This window comes from Manis pentadactyla, chromosome 1 (assembly GCF_030020395.1).
Source record: "Manis pentadactyla isolate mManPen7 chromosome 1, mManPen7.hap1, whole genome shotgun sequence".
NCBI classification, from domain to species: domain Eukaryota; kingdom Metazoa; phylum Chordata; class Mammalia; order Pholidota; family Manidae; genus Manis; species Manis pentadactyla.
The window spans coordinates 45,701,396-45,726,233 of record NC_080019.1 but is presented as its reverse complement, the minus strand read 5'-3'; the positions used below and the strand labels follow the sequence as shown (position 1 = coordinate 45,726,233).

The 24,838-nt window shown below is 47.1% G+C and overlaps 1 protein-coding gene across 4 annotated transcripts in view; it reads left to right on the top strand.

The window, feature by feature from the left end:
• TRAK1 (trafficking kinesin protein 1) overlaps nucleotides 1-24,838 on the top strand; it is a 133,952-nt gene that overhangs the window by 29,438 nt on the left and 79,676 nt on the right. For 3 of the 4 annotated variants that reach the window (XM_036897205.2, XM_036897204.2, XM_057497562.1), the window contains exon 2: nucleotides 11,301-11,495. In XM_036897205.2, coding sequence (XP_036753100.2) covers nucleotides 11,301-11,495 — 195 coding nt within the window. Of the gene's footprint in view, nucleotides 1-11,300; nucleotides 11,496-21,888; nucleotides 21,993-24,838 lie in introns of those variants that run through there. The other variant, XM_036897210.2, reaches the window with a different exon arrangement.

Below are 24,838 nucleotides of genomic sequence, written 5' to 3'. Positions count from 1 at the left end.
CACTCAGGGCTGCAGCTGTGGGCGGCAGCATTGCTGCTGACACGGTGGTGCGACTCCTCAGGTCACTTTACATGGCAGACAACACCGAAAGGCGAACGGAGCGAATGACGCTGCCAGCAACACTGACTTTTTCTTCTGGCTTAGAAAAGAGTTTTCCCATTTTTTGTGCCTTTTTTAGGAGACTTGGCCCCAAGTGGTCCTGGTTTTCACAGCACCTTCTTGTGCTGTGTATGTGTCCCCAGCGGTCCCAGGGGAGCCACCAGTCCAGAGAGTGTGCCCAGATTCTGGGAAAGCTTGGGAAGAGGAATCCTTCCAATGGCATTCTGACCTCTCTTTCCTGTCCTTACTTGGAAGGATGCAATTTTTGTTTGAATGAGTAAGCTGTGGTGTATTTAATTTTTATATAATTACTAAAACAACTAATAATGTAATTTTAATAAATATATTATATACCATTCTAATGCTCCCCAAAGCCACTTGTATAATGAGTAATTTGTAAAAAAAAAACAATCTAATGATTGGAGAAATAGAGAAAGTTGTTAAAAGCCTACTTAAAACCTCCACCTAGAACAGTTTTTATAGGTTAATGGAATTGTCTAGATTCCATAAGAGTGGGTCCTACCTACCAAAGATACACTAGGGGCATGATTTTTGCATAGTTGCAGTCCATCTAAAAAGTCTTGTCTCCCACCTTATTTTATATTATGTACAATTTTTTTTCTCTTCAGCTGTGTTGTCTTTAGAATTGCATTGAATCTATGAGCAAGTTGTACAACCTCTGCCTTGAAGGTATTCCCAGAATCCAGCCACCTCACCCACTTGTCACCGTGGCCTGAACCACCTTCAGTTCCAGCCTGAATCATGGCAGAAGCCTCCTTTCCGACCCCTGGCTTGTAGCCCCTTCCACGTGTCCACGCAGCAGCCATAGCGGCCTGTTCAAGCCTTGGGTCAGATCGTGGCCCTCTTATAGAGCGGCTTGCCTCGCAGATGAGTGAGTTCAGACCCCTGCCGAGGCCAGAGGTCCCGGGTGAGAGCCCTTCCCCTCACTGTGCTGGCTCCCTCTGCCCCTGCCTGGCTCCTGTCACACACTCTCTGTGCTTAGAATCCTGTTCCCCCCACCTTCATTCTAGTTTGTGCCCAAATGACTTTTCCCCAGAAATGAACAGGGACTGATTTTCATGGTTTTGCAATATCCCATTAAATTTATGTCATTTAATTAAATACTACCTTTTTGCTAAACATGAAAATTGTATTTGGGAATGTGATGTATGTCTTTTAAAAAATGTAATGAAGTTATGACAGTTAATGTATGGAAAGGTGCAGAAATAATTTGTGGATACTTATGATTCCCATTTATATTTAATAAACTTCCGTTGTTTTGATTTCAGATCTCCTAAATAATGGGTGAGAGCTAGGAAGATTCATTGTTAATGCAAGGTCAGTTGGTTGAAAAACAGCCTTATTAAGGTATAATCTACAAACCATGAAATTCACCCATTGTCAGTGTACAATTCCATGGTTTTTTAGCAGATAGACAGATTTGTGCTGACTGTACTATTTTTCATTCCCATCAGCATTGTGTAAGGGTTTCGGTTTCTGCACATCTTCCCTAACTCATGGTGGTGTCTGTGTCATGACAGCCATGCTAGTGAGTGTGTAATGGTTTTGCGCTTGTTTTTCAGAGCTTTTTCATTGTGTTAAAATACGTGTAACATTTACCACTTAAACATTTTAAGGTGTATAATTCAGTGGCATTTAGTATATTCAGATTGTGCAAGTATCACCCTTATCTAGTTTCAGAACATTTTCATCATCCCACAAGGAAACTTCAAATCAATTAGCACTCATTCCCCATACCTGCCTCCTCCTAGATCCTGGCAACTACCATTCTGCTTTCTATCTCTATGGAGTTACCCATTCTATACATTTCATATAAATGGATCATATAATATGTGCTTTTTTGTGACAGGCTTCTTTCACTTAGCACATATTTTCAGGGTTCCTCCATGCTGTAGCATGTGTCAGAATTTCCTTCCTTTTAAGGCTGGATAATATTCCATTGCATGGATATACATTCTGTTATCCATTCATCCATTGATGGACACTTGGGTTGCCTCTACCTTTTGGACATTGTGAATAATGCTACTGTGATCATGGGTGTAGAAATCTCTGTTCAAGGCCCTGCATTTACTTTGGGACATATACCCAGAAGTGGAATTGCTGGTGATTCTGTTTTTGAGTTTTTGAGGGACCTGGTTATGCATGTTTTTACTTTATCAGACACTGCAAACATGGTTATGTGTTTTACACTTTAGATATTTTGGATTCCTTTCTTAGATTTAATCCTACATGTGAGATTAGTGGTTTGAGGGTTATGAGAGATTTTTGATTCTCCAAACATGCTTTCAGACTGTTTACTGCAAGTGTTATTCCAGTTTACACAGCTCCATCTGTCCAAACGCTAATTCAGTTGTGAGCACTTTAATTTCAGTCATACTGACACTGGCTATTTCATGTAAAAAAATTTTCCCCCGACAATTTAATAATTGTAAGATATAAATACACACTTCTAAGAGAAATTATCAAGAAAATTGAGAAACCAAAGTATTTTTTCTATTTATTCCTAGGAAAACAAATTCAAATCAACAGTAACACTCCCTGTTTTCTGAGCATTTTCCTGGAGGTTTAACTCTGCACTGCATTTATACATATTAATTTTCCTTTTAAAAGAAATTTCTGTACAGTTCAAGCTGTGTCTTAGTATTAGAGTCAATCTAACCTGTAGTGTTCTATCTGCTTTTGTAGGTTTCTGTACAATGCCAGCTGGGAGTTATTCTTTCTTAAAAACCCTGAACTGGGTTTTGCCATTTTGGGGCCTCCTGGGTTCCTTCCTCCTTTGCTCTGTCCTGCCTCTTCTTGGCCTCTCTTAGTGCTCAGCAAGCTGGTGTGTCCAGGTGGACTGTGGCAGGAGACTGCACTTTAGCCTCGGGTCATAGACCCTGCTTCTGCTTGCAGCTGTTAGGTGGGTGAGCTCTGCACCTGCCGGGCTGTGGATCACCGAAGCTGGTGCTCAGTGTGATGAAGTGATAGCTCAGAACCTGACACCCAGTCTATGTAGAATTGACCCAGTGTAATTGTTTATCCTTTTTCTTAGAGTCACTTCTGGTGGCAGTTAAGGCCACAGGCACTCCTGAGAGCTCCCCAGGGTAGGTTTCGTTTCTGTCTCTGAAGTGGTTCCGTTGGCCTCTTCCTTCTGGTCCCACGTGGGCCTCGCTGGCTGCCCGCTCTTCCTGGAGACCCCTCCGCACCTCACAGCAAGTGAGCTGTCGCCTGTGGGGCGAGGCAGAAAAGGGAGAGAAAAGACTTGTGTCTGTCCCTTTGGGCTGGACTGTGAGCTGAGGAGGCGAAGAGGCCAGCAGGGAGGCGGGCGGAGGGCCTACTGCCCCAGCCTGCAGCCTGCTCCTGCCGTGAGACCTCGCCCGGGTCCCTGAGGGCCTCGGCTCCCCTTCTGCAGGAGGACTGGCTGGGGTGAGGATTCTGAGAGGAGTCTGTGTGGAAGCAGGGAGAGGGCGGACACAGGGGAGGGACAGGCCGGCAGGAAGACCCCTTGCCCTTGAGTATGTACTGTTTGGAGATTGAGCCACATGTGCCTTACTGATTTTTAATTTTTTTAAAGGAAGCAAATTGGGTTAACTAAAATCACAAGGGGCTGACTCAACACTCATATGTTGGTGTGCAAAACCCCCTCGGAGGATGTGATATAAAGCCAATTCTTGAATCCCACTGGCCGAGATTCTGGTACGGGAGGCCCAGGGTGGACCTTGGAGCCATCGGAGACCCCGCTCAGGGAAGCTGGGTTTGCAGGGGTCTGGAGGCCTGCCTGACGGCCCTGTGCCCCCACGCACAGTCTGGGGAGAGCTCCTCAGTACAAGTCAGTGAAGGGAGGAGGTAATCTTGCAGGTACCTTCTCTGGAGGATCCTTGAGAGAGCCAGATAGTGGGAGTGCATCGTGTCTGGATTAGGGTTGGAAGGAAGCCGACTGAGGTTTGGGGCCTGGCTCAGCCACTTACTAGGGAGGTGACTTGGGCTCTTTGGTTTCCTGGTTTGTAGAGTGTGTTCCTAATCCTCACTCTATACTGTCTGCTGGTTTGTGAGAGTAAATGAAATACAGGAATAGATAGAAGCGCTTTGCATCATTCAGCAAATGTTTAATGATCACTACTGGTCCCCAGGCAGAGTGGAAGAAAGCAGCAGCAGAGATGAAAAGCGAATAGCGGAGAGCAAGGCAGCGCCTGGGGCGGCGCCACACGTCCCGAGGCCCTGGTGCTGCCGGCTGTGCGCTGGGTCTGTCGCGGCTGCTCTGTGACATTAGGCTGCTCCTCAGCCTCTCTGACTACAGTGTTCTCTTCTGTTAAATAGTGGTTGAGCCAGTAATCTTTAGCTCTGATGGTCCCTTTGTTCTTCGTGAAATCACACGTAGTGGTGTGGAGGGTAATTACCGAGTTCCCTGAAGATGCTTAGGTGAGGCCCTCAACTACATGACCCTGTGGTAAAGGAATTTTCTAGAGGGATGTCTGTCAGATACTGGTTACAAAATATCACATGTGTCTCCAGCACCAGGATGGCCTTTGTGTGAGTCTTTAAGTCTGTATCCTTTAATCCTAATAATTTTCAGAAAAAGGAATTGTTTCCAAGTCTGTACAAAATAGTTTGCTAGTGGCCGAGTATCGTGAGGTCTTTAAAACCTGGGTTTGCAGTTACTACCAAGGGAAAGAGGTGACAAGGGGCTTCCTGCTGCCAGTCAGCTTCCTCAAGCACAGACACGCACCCTACCCACTGTCTGCAGCCGCAGGGAACTCGGTGGGTAAGGAAATGCAGTGGGGCTGGGATGGGAGGAAATAGAAAAGAGACAGGCTTTGGAATATGGTCATTGATGAGTTAAGGGTCCTTTTCTGTTCTTTGTCAACTTTACTGTAGTTTAGGACATCCTCCCAAGGCCCCGAGTGAGACATCAGGGTGGGAAGCCACAGTGTGCAGCCAGGAGGCACATAGGTTTTATTTGGCCCTTGGGTGCTCACACATTTCTAAATTGGTGTCTTAACATTAAAAAGTCAGGGAATCCCATGAAAAACACAGATCCCTGGCTTCTTGGAAGAGGTCAGCATATCTAGGGCCATGGGCCACCCCTCCGTGGAGCAGGATGTGCCGCAAGTGGCCGCACCTAGACACAGCCCTTGGTCCAGGTGCTCAGACACATAGGGTAGGAGGGGAGCCTCTTTGAAACCTCACGTTCTTGATCTACAGACAAAGAAACTGAGCCCCAGACCGATGAAGAAGTGCCTGCCAGGATCCAGATGAAGATAGGCGCGGAGCGGAGGTGGGGTGGCGCTGGGATCCCATTTTCCAAACTCAGGTTCTGGCTACACCTGGCACCTCCCACACCGTCCAGCAGGTGGCAGCGGTGGTGTTGCCTTGCCCCACATTCTGTTGCTTCTTGACTTTTGTCTTTCCCCCTGTCCTCTGTGTCCATTTGTCCATTCCGCTCTCTTCCTACGATCTGCCAGTTTTCTCTCGCTAAGCTTTCCTCTTTGTCCAGCACTGTTCTCTCTCCCCCCTGTTATTCTGCCTCCCCCTGTGCTGGGTTTCCCAGGATCTCCTGGAGCCTGGGTGGGTGTTGAGGATGCTGTCCCCGAGACGGCTCTTGCGCACCCACTTCTGCTCCTTGCTTCTGTGCAAGGCCCTGTTCTCTGGGCCCAGAGCCCTCTAACTCCCATGCAGACAGGAGGCCCAGAAGCCCCTGTGGAGCTACCCCAGCCCCACTCGGAGCATGTAACACCTGGTGCTAGTATGCTGACTTCTGAGAGGCCTGGATCTGTATTTTTGCATGAGAGTCTCTGATTTTTAAATGTTGGACACTAATTTGGAGCTGCTGCCTCTGCCATAAAATGTAGATGTTATCTCAGGCACCTGGCGGGTTCCGTGAAGCTGACCTGTCACTGGTGCATCTGTGCAAATCCCTAGGTGGAGGGGCCTACTTCCAGCCCCTCTCTGGGAGTGAGGCTCTAACCCACGTCAGACACAGGGTAGACATAGCTGCACCTGTAGCCCTGGACCTTCCGACACTGAGCAGCTCCAGGACTCTTTCCGCCTCTCAGGCAGCCCTAAGTGTAGCCCTCATTCTCGGTTAGGGGAACTACTCCAAACCTCATGTCTTGGGGAAAACCTAGGAGGGGTTATAGCTTTGAAGAGGGGAAAAGACCCATGATGTCCTGCTCCCAAAGTGGTGCCCTGAGAATGGTGGGCATTGGATTGGAAGGACATTTGCTGAGTGGTTGAGGTGACATTCACTTCCCTGGGGACCTTCTTCTGTGCTGGATGATGACCTAGGGTGGTACTGACAGGGACCTGAGAAGCCTTTGGTACCAGATGGCTCCACCTCCCCATGCTGAAGGCTGGCATCTGTCCATCCTGGGCGGGCGGAGTAGACCTGCCACCCATCACTAATTCCCCCTTGCCTTGACCCGTTATTCGTCTGGCGCTCACTGAGCACTGACTGTCGCCCAACTGCTAAGGGCTGTGTTGGATGTAAAGGTGGGCAATTCAGAGCTCTGTCTCCTGAGAGGCCCCAGCTAGTGGTGAAGAGACAGCAGGAAACACAACTTTGTAGTGAAATAATCTATTTACCAAATACACAGCCAGAGGGCTGAAGTAGAGGAAAGCTTGAAATACAGGATGACATTTGTGTGGTATTTTGCAATGGAGTTTGCTGGGCGGTGAAGGGCATTCTAGGCAGCTAGGACAGTTGGTGTGAAAACCAAGATTTCTGCAAAAATGTGTTTAGAGAATGGTGAGAAGTTGGTGTGGCTTAACTGAAGAGGTATTGGAGGAAATAGCAGAGGCTGAGCTTGATAAGAGAGGCCGTTTGAGTATTGATTTGACTGCTTTAACAGAGACCAAAATAATAGTGATTTCAACAAGGTAGACATTTCTTTCTTTCTCTTGAAAGTTCAAGGGGAAGGTGGCCCTGGCATGCTCCACTCCACCAGGCTGTCCCCAGCACCCAGAGTGGCTCTGCTGATCCACTGCATGTCGCCTGACTTAAAGGGCTGAAGGGGGCCCCAGCACCAGCCCCTTCTCTGTGGTCGGACAGTTGGAAGGAGCATGACTTGGATGTTCTGTTTGCATCCTGTTACGAGGCATATGGACATACCTTGCTGTCAAAGAAAGATGGGAAATGTAGCTCAGCTGGTTACCATGTGCCCTGCCACACCTTTTGGTTACATTACCAAAAGGAGGAAGCAAAACTAGGTATTGGGAAACCTCTGCCCAGGGAAGGTGTGGGCTGAATCATGAAGGACTTTATAGGGAACTGGGAGGTTTCCAAAGCAGGGCAATACTATACTTTAAAAAGCGCCTTTGCACAGATGGCGCCAGCAGCGGCGTGGCCAGAAACCATGCGGCTATTTTAGTGATTTGGTAAAGAGGCACTGCTGAGGGGCAAGTCACTTGATGGCCTGGGTGAGCCTGGCCTTCTGCTGGTTTGACAGGCGGGGGTTGCTGCAGATCTGCCAGAGCTGCGGACCTGATGGTGTCTGTGCCCAACCAGCATGCTGATGCCTTCTTTAGGGGCTTATCCCAAAACATCTTCTTATGGCTTGTTAATAATGTGAGCAGGCTGTGGAGAAAGGATGACTGTCGAGAGCGTAACAGGTTCCTTTCCTTGGGGTGGGCCAGCAGTGCCCTCACACTGCAGGCTTGAGTGGGTGCAGGAGGCAGGGCAGGGCTGTCCTCCTCAGGCCCCTGGTCCCTCATGGCTCTGCAGACAAGTGACTTCAGTCCTTAGCTCTGCTTCCTGTGCTGTAAAGGAATAGTCATTCTGACACCTCCCTAATTTGTCAATGTGTTTAACTGAAACTCCCTACCATACTTATGAAATCTTCACCTGTTTAGAACAAAAACTTCCTGATTAGAACATCCTGGGGATTCCCTAGCATTTCTGGTGAGCCCGCCTGGGAGATGAGCAACAGATGGCAGAGGGAAGGTACAGCTGTCCGGCAGGTAACAGAGGCCTCCCATACTGAACCTGCTGCTTATTTAGCTGCATGACCTTGACCAGCAAGATATCCCACAGCCCCTGTGAGTCTCAGCTTTCTCAACTGTGAAATAGAACAAATGTTATCTGGGCCCCAGGTTGCTGGGAAGGCCGGAGAATGCTCTGGAGGTACTTGGCTTGGTGCTTGGCGTGGTGGAAGCATCCCTGGGGTGTCCTTGAGGGCTCTCATGGTATGTTCAGCCAGCCTCAGGCCTTGGATGTGTCTTCTGCACGGGACAAATACGGTGTCCCCCTGCACAGGAGGTCGCCAGGGCCAAGGTCAAGGAGAGCTCTGCGGGCTGTCTATCTCTAATCCTCTCTAATGCCCTAATTCCTGGGCCTTCCAGGCTTCTGAAAACTTGCTGATGTTTATATGGCTGGTCATGTTACAAAAAAATCAAATATGCAGAGTGTTTTAAATAGGCATTTTGGCACAGCCTCACCTTTTGATACTTTATCTCCCTGGTCATCATATGCTCTAAGGAAAACGATCTCTCTTGGGCACATGGACCCGCACTGTAAATAGGATGACCTTCAGCCCTGGGAATGTGGAAGGACAGGTCAAGTCTCAGTGTTTGAGCAGCTTCCAGCATACTCACAAGTGACAGGTTATTCTTAGAAGGGATTTTTTTTTGGAGTTCGTTGCCTTTCCGTCACCGACGAGCAGCAGCCCTTTGTGTCATGCAGAAATGCGTTGGGTCCCCTGCCTGCTCTCCTGGGGGCAGGCTGGCACTCCACTTTGGAGGGGCCTGGAGCCAGTCTGTGTGTAGTTGAGAGATGCTGCTGGTTAGATGCTGACCTTCCTTGACCCCATGTCCCCTCAGTCAGGTAGCAGCCTTTTTACCACTGTGAGTCCTCTCCCCAGGATGAGTTTGTGGGCATTTACTCATTTGGTTGTGAGAGGAAGAAGTATTTGCTTAATTATGAGCCCATCTTGAACCTTTAGATGGTGTTTTGTTAGGAGAGGAGAAGGAGAAATATGAACCATCTTCTGTCTTGGGGTTGGGCTGGAGCTCTGGCTTAGGGGCGGGCCTAACGTAGGCTTGCAGTGGACCTCTCCAGGGTGGCGGGGTAGCTCCGGTCCGGCTTCCAGCTGTCTGGACACCAAGTGTGCTTCTTGCTGTGACCTTTCCCACAAGAGGCAGGGAGGGAATCCCGAGCTCAGATGTGGGCCCCCTCCAGGACTGAAGCACTTCCCTAAAGAGCTATGTAAAATTCTGAACGTTTTCACTTCCTACTTAATATTTCTTTCTTGGGGGCTTGAAAAACCATACCCATGCTGACTTTCTGACTGTTCTACAATGAAGCTTTATTGAATTGAGTGAGAAGGAGGAGTTGGGGGAGGAGGAAGTAGAGGGTGCCAACCGGGAGACTCCTGTCAAACGGAGGCATGAGGTCACTGAATGTATTCCTGACCTGTATGCCATCACTTTTTTGCCTGCTGTGTGCCCTCCATACACATGAAGGAGACATGGATTTGGGGAAGTCTCTGGCACAGCTGCTCTTCGGGGCACGGTGTCCTCACATACTTCCTGAGTGTGAGTGGCCCTGGGCCACCACCCCGCCAGGTCTTTGCCTTGGTTCAGCAGAGAGGAGCAAAGACACTGGTCTCCGACTCCACCTGCTTTGTTCTCCGACGCATCCCTGCCCCGGGCCGTTGCTCCCTCTTTGTCGCCGCCTCCCAGCATGGAGCGCCCCAGATTCCCTCCCACGGGCTGCTCCAGTCATTGCCTCCGTGGTGTCTGGGCTGGGCCCTTCCTGTAAGCGAATGCCGCCTTCTGCGTTCTGGGGATGCCTCACAATGTCGGTCTCTTGTCAGCACCTCCTTTCCCCTGCTATTGTGTGGTTCTATTTGTCTTGAGAGTGTTTTCCCCTGCCCTTTCTTACGGCTGGAGAAGGACACACAGCAGAAGTCCCGCTCTGCCACTCACTTTGATCCTGATCCCACCTTTGTTACTTCCTGCAAGGCAAGGACGGGTGTAACACCTTCTAAAGAATAGATCTTATTGTATTCTTATCTTTTGAATGACTTTTCTCACTGAAGTCTCATTTCTAGAATGAATGACTGAGTCAACTTTCCTTTCCTGTCCAGCTCTGTGCACCATAGGCGATCTGAGTTTCTTATGGGTTGGAAAGACTGAGATGGCTGTTTCCCATCACAGGTGCTGAGTGCCTTCTGTGAAATGTGCTGATATAGTGACTGATGTCAGAATTAGTTGATATAAAATCAGCACTCACCCATTAGCATTTATTTAATTCACTCATCCTGGGGGTAGAACAGTTGTGTAAGACCAGCCCTCATTCTGGGTACATTTTCTGTGTTGTTGAGTTTGCAATCTAATTAAAAGGCCCGGTTTAACTGTGCTTTGTATGGACCCATTCACCTTCATAGGCATCATTGTGCACCCCTGAGCACAGTCTGGGCCAGGAACTATGAGGGGTGTAGGTAGCAGGCAGATCAGGGACATGAGTTGGATTCTGAAATACCCGGAAGACAGAACGTAAGTGCAGTAACAGACACTCCGGAACACGCCGTGAGCACACAGAAGGCAGAGGCGAGGTTCACTGGAGGAGGAGCGCTCCAACACCAGCACGGTGGGAAGGGGAGTGACAGGAGGGTCCTGTCAGTCGATGGTCGGAAGCCCCGCAAGAACACAAGGACTGCCAGGGCAGGCCCGGGACTGGCGTGCTGCCATGGTGTCCGGTGTCTGGGTCTTGGGGTATATTTGGATGGATGGAAGAAAATGCAGATGAATGAACCATTCTTTGAATGAATCAAACTAAGGCAAAATCCTAGGTGGAGGGATAACCTGAATGGTAAAAAGTGTCAGGAGAAAGTTAGGAATATTAATGAAATTATTACTGGTTTGGCTTAAGTGTAGAGTGATTGAGAGAAAATGACCAGAGAAAAGGCTGGAAAGAAAGACAGCCCAGACAGTGAAGGTGTAAGGCTTTTGGCTTTACTTTGCAGAAAGTGTGCAGCTAAGCAGCAGGAACCATTCTGGGTGGGTCTTGGCAGGAGCACTCATAATTCTAAGTTTTGAGAATAAAATTTAAATTGGAAAAAGACCCCTGACATGGCCTCCTCTGGGCTCTCCGTAGTGTGGGTAAGTCACTGAGGACACCTGCCTCAGGCCACAGCTTAGGTAACTCGCAGCAGCAAGGCCCTGGCCAGTTCTGGGCTCTCATTTCTCCGTCTCCTCCCTAGACGTGTGCAACAGCACTGACCTTCCGGAAGTCGAGATCATCAGCCTGCTGGAGGAGCAGCTGCCCCATTACAGGCTGAGAGCTGATACCATCTACGGTTATGACCACGACGACTGGCTGCACACGCCCCTCATTTCTCCAGATGCCAACATCGACCTCACAACCGAGCAAATCGAAGAGACACTGAAGTACTTCCGTAAGTCACTCCCCCTTTGTGTGGTGACCAGTCCTTACCCATGGCCTCACATGAGGTCCTGTGCTGGTCACCATGTCTTATGGCCTGTCATCCATGGAAAGATGCTCCAAAAAAATGTGTCTGTAGGGTTCAGTCACATAGAAGGCCTCGATTGTAAGTGTTCTGAATAGAAATTTTTGAGTAGGGGGGATAAGTATGAATTTTCATTTGAGCCAGCTTTCTCTTAACCATACAGAAGAATTTTATAATGCTCATAGTTTTCCCCTCATACCAAAAGTACCATGTGAGTCCTTAGAAACTTACTGGGACAGGATTTGTCTGCATTTAAACCAAATGTATTAGGAGAATCAATGCTGCTCAGTGTTTATGTGACACAGCAAGGTAGGTATACCAAAGCTGATAATTTCTTTTATTTTTTCATTGAGATATAATTGCATGTAAGATTATATTAGTTTTAGGTGTATAACATAATGATTTGATATGTGCATACATTGCAAAGTAATCATCACAATAAGTCTAGCTACCATCTGTCACCTCACATCATTACAAAAACAATTTTTTTTCTTGTAATGAGAACTTTAACATCTACTTTCTTAGCAACTTTCAAATATACAGTGCAGTAGTAGTAAGTATTGGCCCCATGCATACCTTACATCCCCATGACTTACTTATTTTATAACTGGCAGTTTGTACCTTTTGACCCCCTTTGCCCATTTCTCCCACTCCCCAGACAGGCTCCCTGCACCTATGCAGCCACCAACTTATCTCTGTATCTATGCGCTGTTTTCCAAGGCTGATAGCTTTTGTGTGCAGACACACTAAGCTGGTTGGTTATCTGGGATTCAGAGTGGCCTGTAGCAGTTCAGTTGCAGAGCTGGTGCTGGGGAGGGTGAGCAGTATACTGGGCGGTTTTCAGTGTCTTTGTGATGACAAGGGTGTGAGACCTAACTTTGCAAATTTGAAAAAAAATTGTGATAACTTAAAAAACTCTTACTAATGTGTTTTTGTTGTTCATTCAAGAGATATCTTTGTAGAAAATTTTACTTTTTAGAAATGCATGGCTGCCCTATGAGGTTGGTAGAACAGACCAGCTGTCCTCTGTTTTGATGTCTCTGACTTTAAAATTCAAGTTAATTTGGGCCTAGCTTAATTAGTGATGTCACTTTCAAAGCAATGTCATTTACATATCTGTATCATTGTGTCACCTTTAAAAAAACAGCAATCCTGCTTCTACATGGGGATAACTTGGTTCAAAACCAGCTTATGATGCACCTGTAAGGTTTTCTGCAATTATTTTCTCTAATAAAGACCAATCTCAGTTTTCTTGAATTTGTGAAATCATTTATAATGAACAAGGTAGAACTGTAAGTTTCTCCTTTAGAGTATATCTGGGTCTGTTTTCACACTATTTCCTATTAGATAATAATAAGAAAGGAATTTTGTTTGAATTGAGCTGTGTTTTTATACCCAGGAAACTGTATAGTTTCCTTGTGAACACAGTAGATAATCAATTTCAATAGGAATAAAAATAGAATAATCACACCAAGGCAGATATGAAGCATGTTAGACTGGTACTAAAGTTCACATTGAAGCTTTAGAACTTCTGCTGTGTCTTTGCGAGTCACTTCAGTTTACTCACAATATCTGCGTTACCAAGGAGATGTGGTGTCACGTGGAAAACCACGTCCAGGGTAACCTCCTTGGCAGGATTCACATTGGGTTCCTTCTCACGGCTTCACAGTAGGATTCACAGCACAATCATTTTTCCATAAATCCTCATGTTAGTTTTCCTTAAGAGACCCTCCTGTGGTTCCCCAGGACCCTGCAGGGCCATTCCTGCCACAGGGGCCCCTGGGCCCCTTCTCGTCTACACTGGGTAATCGCTTACAGTCCCATGAGGTCGGAGCACCACCAGTGGGAGTGCCTCACTGTTTTCAGAGAACTTTCATGTGAATTGCCTCATTTCATCTCTATAAACATCTACCTTTGGGGCAGGGCTGGTTTTACTGTCAAGGAAATAGAAGCGTGGAGGACACATAGTATTTGTTCCATAACACTGATATATAGCTTCTAAAAATCCTTTTAATGGTAGGCTTGAACAGACATAGTGGCATGTTTTTGTTTGTTTGTATATTTTGATTTTAATTATATATTAAGAGCAAGGTCATTCAGCTAAATAATTTTGATTTTAATTACATATTAAGAGCAGTGGATAACACAAATTATGATAAAATGGGAAGAATAAAAATAAATTTGGAGCAGAGATTCTGAAAGTTCTTAGAGCATGGCGGCAGCCAAGCCTCAGTTCTGTTTTCTTCTGTGGTACCTTGTGCTTAGAGCAAAGTAGGCATTTGCTAACTATCAGTTAAGTGAGTGATCAGGCATTAACTCTTAAATACAGCGCCCTCCAGAGCATGGCTTTCAATTTGAGGTCCGGGGACCCTCAAAGGGTTTACAGAAAGAAACGGGGTTCTAGGAACTTGTAAAGAAATAAATCACATTTCTGTTTTCCTAACTTTTAAGTGAAATGCAGCATCGCCTTTCATGATGAATGCAGGAAACAAAGCACTGTGGCATTAGGACCTGTGGCTCTGTCACCACTATAGAAATCACAGATATTTTCATGTCATGCTCCAGGGGAAGCAAATACTTTGAATACTGCCTTTACTCATCACTGCTTTGAAATTGCATTCCTTATTGGATCTGTTGATAGACCTTGTTTTTTAGTGCATTGATAAGAAGCACTTATATCACAGCCTTTTTTCAAGTTTTAATACCTGCACTATAATACGGTTGGTTTCCTCTGTGGCCCTGAGAAGGGGTCTGTGAGCCTTGCTAAACTGGCTGAGGGGCTTGGAGGTCTGCTCTGTACATGGCATCCTTTTTGGGTTGCATTTGTTTGTTTACATGTGTGTGACCCAGGAGATGGAGTGGCTCACATCATTGTGACTCACCGTTGTGTCAACCCAGTTGTTAGGTATGCGAGAGCACAGCGTAACCCTTTGTTTCCTTTTAGATTTATTTTCTCATGAATCAGGGCAGTTGTTCTCCATTGTGGGGGGGAATGGGGGTAAGGTGCACCCCAGGGGGTCTGACACGCTTGCTCCTGCTCGGGAGGGCCCCGGATGAGCAGGCCGTCCACACCAGTGCTGCCCAGGCCCCTGCAGACACCTTGGGTATCAGGAGAGGAGCTCTCTTTCCTGCGTGTCATCCTGAGAACGTTTTAAGAAGCAAGAAAGCTTTGAGTGTCCATCTTTGTCAGGTGTTAGAATGACCTTTTCAGAAAAATTTCAAAACTTTCCTAGTCAGGTGGCTTTTGACTCCTGATGAGTCTGAGAAACACAAAAAGTGAAAATGGCCACAAAGTGAATGTGCCATGAATACGGGATCTTTAGGAGGAGATGGTTTGACGAGAAGAAATAGCCAACAGTTTGCTCTTCCTATGTGTCAGAAACTGTTTTTAATGCTTTATATGCGTCTTGTTTAATTCTAACAGTGACCCCTGGATTAAACAGCCTCACTGCCCCCGATCTGAAGATGAGGACGCTGAGGCTCAGGGAGCTGAGAAGCTTGCCCAAAGACACACACTGAGTGTGGGTGCTGAGTCTCTGACCTAGTTTCTCTGTTCTGACTCTGTGTCTTAACCACTCTCTCAGAGTAGCTGTGTGAGAGAAAAATTGTAGTTTAAGAGTAAAGCTCATTTAGTAAACATGGAAAAGACAACCGTCCCTCAGTTTCTGAATATGTCAGTAGCTTATTTATTTATAAAATGTAAGTCTGATGTATTCAAAATTCTTTTTTTTTTTCACTCAAGTTCACGCTATCGTACGTGAAACTCAGTCTGATGTAGCTTAGTCTCAAGATAAGGCTTCCTTCTTCCCTGTGATTTTTGCCTCCATCCTGTGGTCTGTAGGTTGCATGTCCCTGACGTTAAGAGGAGGTGACTCTGTGCTGAGGACTTTTCCAGTCATGTAGCACCCGCAGACACGGGCATGGAGGTCGCCCTGTTGGTGTATGGCTCCTCTGTAACTTTCTTGTTAAGGAACCTTGATCAAGGAAAGAAATCTCTCTGTGTCTAAAGTGCATATGGTCTGGTGTCTTCTCCATACCTGAGTTTACCTGGAACAGTCTTTTTCCTGAGAAGAAGAGGTTATGAAGCAGATGAGTTCAAGACATGGCCCCATTGTTTGCCCTTACTATAAAGTGCTATTAATGAGTCAGCCAGCAGGTATTTTTTGAGTACATTGTATGGAATTTGTTTGATTTCCAGCTGAGATTTTCTAGCTAAGGAAGTGAAAACCTCTCCTGCGTTACTGATTTTCTTCCATTACCTAACCAGGGACTTTGCTCTGGGTTGGGCCAATGCAGGAAGCTCTACAGGACTTGGCTGGCATCCTACATGGAGTTGCCCACCTTTCTCATGTGGGAGAAGCAAGCGGGGTTTGGGGACCTGCATATTAAAGCAGCTCCCCATGCCATTTTCAGTTTTAAAAATTTAGTTTAAACAAACAAAAAAAATTCTGTAAATCCAGTCCAACCATAATCGTACAGATGGGGCACCTGAGGCCTTGAGTGGAGTGACTCCAAGCTCTTGCAGCCAGCTTGCTTGGGGCCAGCAGCTGCGTATGGTCCCCTGCTTGTCGCCACAGCACTTGAGTTGGGCCATGAAGTGGAACCCACAGTGGGTATCATACCCCCGTTTCTGCCTGTTCATTCACTTGTGTCCACACAGCCTCAGGCATCACACGTGTTTGTCTGAGCCTAGTGGTACGGTACTCGCACATATCTCATCGCAGGTGGCGGCAGTCTGCCTGGGACGAGGTGCGGCCTGGGGGTGACCTGGCGGCAGTGTGGCTGCACTCCACCCTCTCTGCACACCATACCTGAGGTTCCTCCTCCTTGTGCCCCGGGGCGGGTTGGCACAGTGACCACTCCATCTGGACAGTGCCTTACTTGCTCCTGGATTCCCCGTCTGTCTTTCCGGCCTCTTCTACCAGTTTCTCTTCTTTTCCTCTGAGCTTCTAAATCAGTGGCCTCAACCCTGATGAACCTAGAGGACTTTTGAAACTGTGCCTGCCTCAGGCCCCACTGGCAGAAATTGTCACGTGTGGCCTGTGAGTCCACCTTCCGGGGCACTGGAATTGCTGCTGTCATGCTTAGTGCCCAGCCCACCTCTCTCTGTGTGCTCTATTCCCAAGGCTTCAAATACCAGCCACGTGCTGGTGCTCCCAAATGTATGCCCCCTCTGACCTCCCCTCTCCCTTCCTCCATCCCCTCTCCAGGCTTAGAAACCCTGTCTTAACATAAAACTGGACTTCTTCCCCTCTGTAAATGTCTGTCTGGCTGTATGTGACATAGTTACCCCATTTCCATGTCCTCTGGGCCGTCAGCTGGCCCTGTTAATTCTCTCTGCCAGTACATCTCGGATCCCTTCTTTGAGCCTGTGGCCACCACCCTGGATGGAGCCCCTGCGCCCTCGTTCCTGGGCTGCCGCGCTGCCTTTCCGCTTCCGTTCGTGCTGCTCACCCATTCTCCTTTGACTCAGTGGCCTGGCTGGGCTTTTTTTGAGACCCATTTGGGTCATACCACTCCTTTACTTCCCATTGCTCTTTGGATAAAATGCAGGGTCTTCAAGCACCCTTGACCTGGCTCTTGCTCTCTCTGCATCCAGCCTCATTCCACCCTCCCTGTTAGAGCATCAGCCAGGCTGGTGAGCACTCCAAACTCACCTAATGGAGGAGAGGCCCCCTGTGCTCTCCTCCCCTTCTTTCCTGTTCTTTAGATCCCAGCACAAGTGTGCCTCCCCAGAGAAGCCTTCCTGGGCCAGCTCACCCACTCCTGTTACCTTTCCTTTGCCCACCTCCACAGCTCACCACTCTGTCTGCTCGCATGGTGGTAGCCAGTAGTGACGCTGAGTGCGCTCTGTTTGCGAGGCTTACACGAAGTCTTTTACCATGTTTGCCAGGAGCCCAGTACGATACATATGCTACATTTGAAGTATATGATTCTGTTTTTGTTATGTGGTTTTTTTCAAATATAATGCAGTTGTTTCATCAAATCTAATTGGCCATTTAATCCTAAATTGTGTCTTTCAAAGTATTAAACTTAGCTTTCATATAAACAACTTTCTTTTTGTACTATCCATGAATTAATAAACATAATTGTATAGTTACATTAATAAGCAAAATGGACACAAACCGGTTTGGGAGCAAACGACTGTCAGTGGGGCAAGGGCCGAATCCCTTGGAGCCCGAGTGGTCGGGCACGCGTGGTGGAATGCTGGCCAGCGGTGCCAACAGGCCATGGGCATCGGGCAGGGCCTTCACGGGCTCAGTGGCTCCTTGTTTTGGTTAGAGGTCAACCAGGTGTGCTTAGAAAAAGGAGGAGGAGGCCAGTAGTGCATTCCTGCATTCTAACCAACACATGGAGCCTCCTTACCACAGTCACGTTCCTCTCAGTGCTCTTGTTAAAGGGGTCTGGGGTGATGGTAGAAGACAAAAGCCCTATTCAAAGTATGTCCCACTGGGCCTTCCCTTTACAGCCCGTATTTGTGTGTCAGTGGACCACCTGGGGCAGTATCCTAATCCTCCTCCCCCTCTGACTGATTCTCTGGTTTTGTTTGTTTCCATTTCTGGTCCATCTCTTTGCTGTATCATTTGCTTAGTTGTGGACATTTGTCAGTCTTCTGTCTTGGGGTCTCCTGTCGCACACCTCCTTGGCTTGAGCTGCTGGCCTTATAGGCAGCATCGGCGTTTCCCTCTCTGTGCACTGGACGTATAGTCAGGACCTCACGTGAAACTAGCTTGTCGCCCTCAGGCCAGCTCTCCTCACCACCTGCCTGGCTGTCAGGCGGGCCCGGACGCTCAGCCTCGAGCCCCATCACACCCCATTCACAAAGGTATGGTCTCCCCTCTCCAAAATTCAGATACTAAACTGACATTTCGGCCCTGGTTCTGAAACCTGTTCTTGTTGTCACCATGAGGACATCACAGAACCTCTTTGTCCCTCAGTTTTCTTTCTGGTGGGTTTACAGAGAGTTCTGTGACTGTTGGAAAATGTGGCTTTGGGAGATAGTGTCTGTTCTGATTTTCAGGTTGAGAAAGCAGAGATACTTGCCTCTGTTTACAGAATCAGGGAGCCCACCCCTTTCTCAGTTCTCAGTCCTGGCCTTCTAATGACCATAAGTGGTCTTTAAAAGGAGTTTGGTCTTAAAAATTCCTTTTGGGTTTCACCTCCAGTTTCTGCTGCATGGTTTGTAAATGAAGGTGGTTAATAATTGATGAAAAGGATATCCACTGAGGTTTATTATGTTCCTGGCATTCCAAGTCCTGCCAGCAGCCTTCCAAGGTGGAGACTGTCTTTATCTCTTTTTTAAAGAGAAGGAGGCTGAGGTTCAGAGGGACCCTCCGTTATCTGCCCAAGGTCACACGGGAAGGGTAAGAGGCAGGGCCTGAGTCCCGCTGTACCATGCGTGCCCAGGCCCTTTCTCTTCCATAGTATGATATCCTCAATGCAGCCCAGGCCTTTTCTTTCATATTATATGTGCTTTGAAAAGGTCTGATGTTCTTTTGAGGTACCTAAAATGGACAGAATATCACATTTCTTGAGCTCTGACTTGTGATCTTCTCAGCTTCAACCAAACCTTTTTACTTCCAAGACATCAGGCCATTCAGTACTTAGAAGCAATTTGTCTGAAAACATCAGATTTTGTCTTTAAGAAGTGTGAACACATCTTACATATTTTCTACAAGACCCCTGACCTTTCTCTTAGTTTGTGCAGGTTGCTACCCATTAGTGAATGTTCAGAAAATGGTAACAATAGATAATGATCATGAAGGAGATTGCTGAAGTTTATGCAAGTGTGGTAAATCATTTAAAGATATGTGTGTGTATGCATGTGTATTTTTGTAATTCAAAGAGTTATCAAGGAATCAAACTTCTTACCAAGGGCAGTTTCATGAGAGACAACAGTAATGCATATTATCTGTTGGCATTTAGCTAGAATTGAGAGGATTCTCAAATAGAACACTACTGAAGTATTTGCCTATTCTCTAAGCATGTTTTAAATAATCCAGGACTTTCCTCATTAAGATTTATCTATGTACATGGCACCTTTCTCATATTTTTTGAAAAAACAACACAAAGTTTAAAACCCTCTCAAGAGTACAAAGATCATTTTGTTGCCACCTTCCAAAGATTACCTTCATCTAATAAAAATCCTAAGTGAAATAAAAACAAGTACCACAATATGCACTAAGTCTCAAATTAAATGGATAAACAACACCCAGAGTGACCTTGTGAACTGGAGGGTCAATAGTTTTATGAGGTGGTGACTAGGAGAAAACAGGGTGTGTATGTGGGGCTGGGGGGTGGGGGCACTTGTGGAACTCTGAGGATCTGTTCTCACCTGAGCCTTGTGTGTGGTGGGTGTGGTTGAGTGAGGGAAGGAAAGATAAATCATGGGAGTGGAATGGAAAAGGGATCTAATGCCCAGGGAAAGCTTTTCATTATCATGCACTAACAAAACAATACTGAAATACACAAATTATACTTATGAACAGTGGCCATGAATCTGTCTCATGGGAATGCCCGTGTCCCAGCCGTCCTTTCTGCTGCCCCTTAGACCCTGGCTGTCCTGTCTACGGGTGGAGTCCTGAGTGGGCCCTGCAGTCGTGCCTTCCCCCCTCTTTGGCTTGCTCCTCCCATGAGTGGACTCTTCCTCGCATGCATTTTTACCACTTTTAGCTGCACTATGTCTGCAGGGTCAGAGGTGGGAGCAGAGAAGCCCTGGCTGCGCAGTGCTCCCCACAGGTCAGCCACGCATGGTCGCGGTGCCTCCATCTGGTGTGGCCTGGGCACCAGGTGCTGGGAGGATTGAAGGCACCTGACTCTGGGAGGTGGTCAAAAGCAGCCAGGTCCTCACAGCACCAGATTCCTGGGCACAGTGTCCTGGGGAGCAGGGCAACCAGGTTCTCATCCCAGTGGGCTGATCTACCACATGGCCCCTAGGCTTACTTTTTGTCATCTGTCATCTGCCAGCTTTCATTGTTCTCATAAAACCAGATTCCAATGTTGAGTATCTTCTTTTTCTCTAAAGAACAAAAATGCTTGGCACGCTATTCTGTACAGATTGACCATTTTCCTTTTCATGTTAATCTAGCATGTCTAAGACAAAGCTGGAACGGACTCAGGTGGGAAATTGACATGATGGCTCAGCTGCACCCCATTTGCTCCTCCTGGGTGTTGGGCTCGAGCCACAGCAGTTCAGAGTTATGGCAGGAGCAGAACTGGGGACCCTTTGAACTTCTTGTTTGTGTTTTAAAGCCTGAGACATCTGCCACTCGACCTGCTGGTCCCAAGAGTGTGATGGCCCATGCAGCCCCCGCCCCGCCGGCTGCAGGCTGCAGCTTGGAACTGTGCAACAAGCCCCAGTGCTGTGTTCTCTTGTATCCATCTCAGATGTCCGGGTTTTCATGAGAATGGCCCTCAGGCCAGGGTGCACCTGGGCTCTGCAGTGCTCTGTTGGATTCTGTTTCCTTGCCTTGGGGTGTGTTTCCTAAAAGCCAGGCTTTGTTCTGCCCCCTGGAGGGGAGTGGGTGCCTGCTTTTCCTGTGCCTACAATTAGGTAGAGATGGTTTTGGTGGAGGGAGGTAGTTGACAGCAAGCTGTTCTTAGCAGCCTGCCTTCTGCTGTGTGCACTCAGTGACTGGCAGGGGCAATGTTTTTAAAAAATACAGATCAGAGAGAGAGAACCCGCAGAAGCATCTTGTTAGTCAGTCTTCTGTAGTAGAAGGAAGGCCTGCTTGTAAGGCTATATTTCATGTGCTCCCCACCTGCCACCCCCCCAAGAATGGGAAGCCCCTTTGGGGCTTTTCCCTCTTCTGTCTTGGGCTCCTGGCTGCAGGTGGAAGGCCAGCAGTACTTCCTAAAGGCAGGAAAGCACTGGAGACTGGCAGCACCTTGCAGAGGGGTCGACACTGCCGAGTGGCTCTGCTTCCAGGCAGGAGGCAGGAGCCTAGGGAGCCCCCCTTACGCCGACCTGCTTGTTCAGTTGGCTTGACAAGGGACTGGGCAGGGCCTGTGCCATCAGCTGCGGGTGCGCAGGAATGGGGCATGTAGCAAGACCTCTGCCGTCTGCCACACTGTGGGGTAACTCACAACTGCATCATGAGTCATTTAACCCAAAATTGTTAGTGCTTATTCATTTAAAAAATGTATTGAATAGCAACTTACTTAAAATTGTTGTACACGTATATATAAAATTGTATGTATGTATATGAATATTTAATGTATATGCTCACATAATTAATAATTAGAAACAGCAATTTTACTAAATTCTTCTTAACGTTTCAATCTGATTACAGATATATTTATTGATTTTTCTTAATTGCAGACCAAATCTATTAGTTCTCTTCAGTGTTTACACCAGAGAATCTATAGCAGAGCTTGCAGCCCAGGACCCGGTCCTCCTACCTGGGAATAGTCTGTGACTACAAGGTCAGGCCTTCCTGTTCTTGTACCTGCCCCCTCACTCCATATCTGGTTGGCTTATTCATAGCCACCCTGCTTAGAGAAATGTTCATACCATGCTTTATGAAAGATATTAGCGGCAGAAGCAGAGCAGTCATACACACCCACCCTCCCCTATTCTTAAGATGGATTAAAAATATCCTCCTATTCTAGTCTTTTCTTTATATGTCAGTTGCCTTGTTCGCTTGGCAGCCCTTTTGTTTTGATGCCCCCTGATAACCCATGGCCTTTACAGACCCGACTTATTCCCTTTAGCCGTTATTAACTGGATTCTGTTTTTGAGGTTCAGAGTATCACAGCCTGGCCAGTGACTGTCTTTCTAAGCTGGCTTCTAGACCATATCACTCCTACCTCTTAGAGCAGTCTGTGTTTTTTTTTGCAAGCTGGTGTTGCAGGCCCATAGGGGTTTTTCCTGCCCTAAGACATGAAATCAGCAACTCTCCGAGGAACCACGTTAACGTTTGTCTTGCCAATGGGTTTCAGCCCTGGGCAAGTACACTATGGATTCAGTGTGACCAAAGAAATTGGCAGCAAAGCATTCTTGGGGTGAAAGGGTTATACCCAACTTTATTTCCAGGAGGCAGGTCAGTCACTAAAATCCCTTTCACTCAGAACGAGTATGCATGCAGCAAGCCGGTCTCTGCCTCTGGACTTCTCTGTCTGCACAGCCGTCCCACACAGCCGTCCCTCACAGCCGGCCTCTGGGCCTCTCTGCACAGTCGTCCCACAAAGCCGTCCTCAGTGCTGCCACCACTCCAGCCTCTGCTCTGCTCTCCCATAGCCTTGCAGCCACCGTGTCATGCCCAGAGCACTGGGCGGAGCTCTTTATATAGAGCCAACAGCCATGTATTGCCCACAGGTGTGCAGTGAGCTAGTCAACCACGGCCAGGTGAGAATCCCGGCCACAGGAACATTCATTTTATCCACAGGCAGCATGTGCTTTCACAGTATAAAGGCTGGACCAGATGGGCTCCATCAGCCACCTGGCAAGTGGGAAGATCCACTTGTAGCATCCTGCTTTGGGGTACAAGCATAGCCTGGTAAAGAGACCAGGCTGGTAAAGAGAAGAGGGGCACCCCAGAGTTGGGAGAGACTTCTGGGACACAGGTGGAGCATAAGAAGCCAACTATAGGGACTGTAACACAGCACTGAAGGCTCATCTACTTCTAATGATTTAGGAAGGTTGAGATAGATTGGCATACAGTGTAGATTCTGCCCAAGATTCTGTATATGGGGTAATTGTGTACATGTATATATATAGTTTTCCTCTTAATTTTCTATTTTCTACTCAAAGAGATACACACACACACACACACACTATATATATATATATATATATATATATATATATATATATATATATATATATATATATATATAAAATTCCACCCACCCCACTCTGCCCATCCCGTTGAAGAGCCTCACCAAAGTGTGGGAGGGGGACCAGCAGCATTGCCGTCATGTGGGAGCTTGGTAGAAATGCAGACTCTCGGGTCCAGCTGCAGACCTGCTGTATTAGACTCTGCATTTTAGTAAAAGCTGCAGGTGATTCATGCACATGAAAGCCCAGGAAGCCCTGCCCTGGAGGGATACCTTTTCCTCCAAGTTTATTAACTGAAGGTATATGCCATTGGAAGACTAAGGGAAACTGTCCCTGTGTGATCACTATGGAAGGAAAGAAGCGGGCCCTCTTTACCCAGAGTGAAAAAGGGGCCTTTTACTATTACTCACTTGCACATTGTACAGTCTTGAGTAGAAAATTAAGGGAAAACTGCCCCAAGGTCGTGCCGCTGCTGTTTACATGGAAGAAAGTCCCAGTGCCCATCCCGCAGGCTGGGGATGTTCTGTAGGTAGCTTTGCTTTAGGGCAGTGGTTAGTCAGGGGAGATTTTGCCCCAGGGGACATTTGGCAGCATCCAGAGACATTCTGGTTAGTCACATCTGCAGGGAGAGAGGGTGCTGCTTCTGGCGTCCAGGTGGGTAGGGCCACAGATGCTGCTAAACACCCTGCAGTGCCCAGGACAGTCCCACAGCAAAGAATGATGTGATCCTAAATGTCTTTAGAACTGAGGTTGAAAAACCATGCTTTTGGGGATGGAGTTTAACCTATAATAGGTCTAAACTCTGTCTAATCATCCTTTACTCATTTTATTGAATGTTTCAAACATGCCAAACACTCAGAACTGATAAATGTTAACCTCATTTTTCTTTTTTAGGAAATAAAATATTATAGACGCAGTTACAAGGACAAAGCCCCATCCCCTCAGTCCTTTCCTGGAGGCAGCCACCTTCCTAAAGGTGGGCTATTTCCTCCTGTCATACATTTTTATACTTTGATTACACATGTGAATGTTCATGAAACAGTATATCATATAGTACGGGCTCCTTTGTAATGGCGTTCTCCTCTTTTTGTATGTTGCAGGCTGTTTTTCCAGAAGTTTAAGCAAAGGCATGAGCAGAGAGCAGTACTGTAACTAAGAATGTCTCCATTTTCTGAGTAATTTGCATTTCCTTTAGGTGGTGGCAAAAATGTTAAGAAAGGGTGTTTAATGTCTTAAATCAGGCTGAGGAAATAAAATCAAAGGTAATGGTTGCAAATTTTAAAAGGTGGCATTTTTCAAATGCAGACTCGGTAGTGGCCCAGAGTCAGGTGAAAAAATTTGTCCTTACAATTTGTTGGAGGTAATGGTGGTGCCCCCCACCATCTGCATGCCCCTTTCTCCATGCGAGGCACCTCCCAGCCCCTGCGCCCAGCATCCTTGGAAGACATTTCCTCCATCTCTGCATCATTTTTCAGAGCCAGCCAGTTTCTAT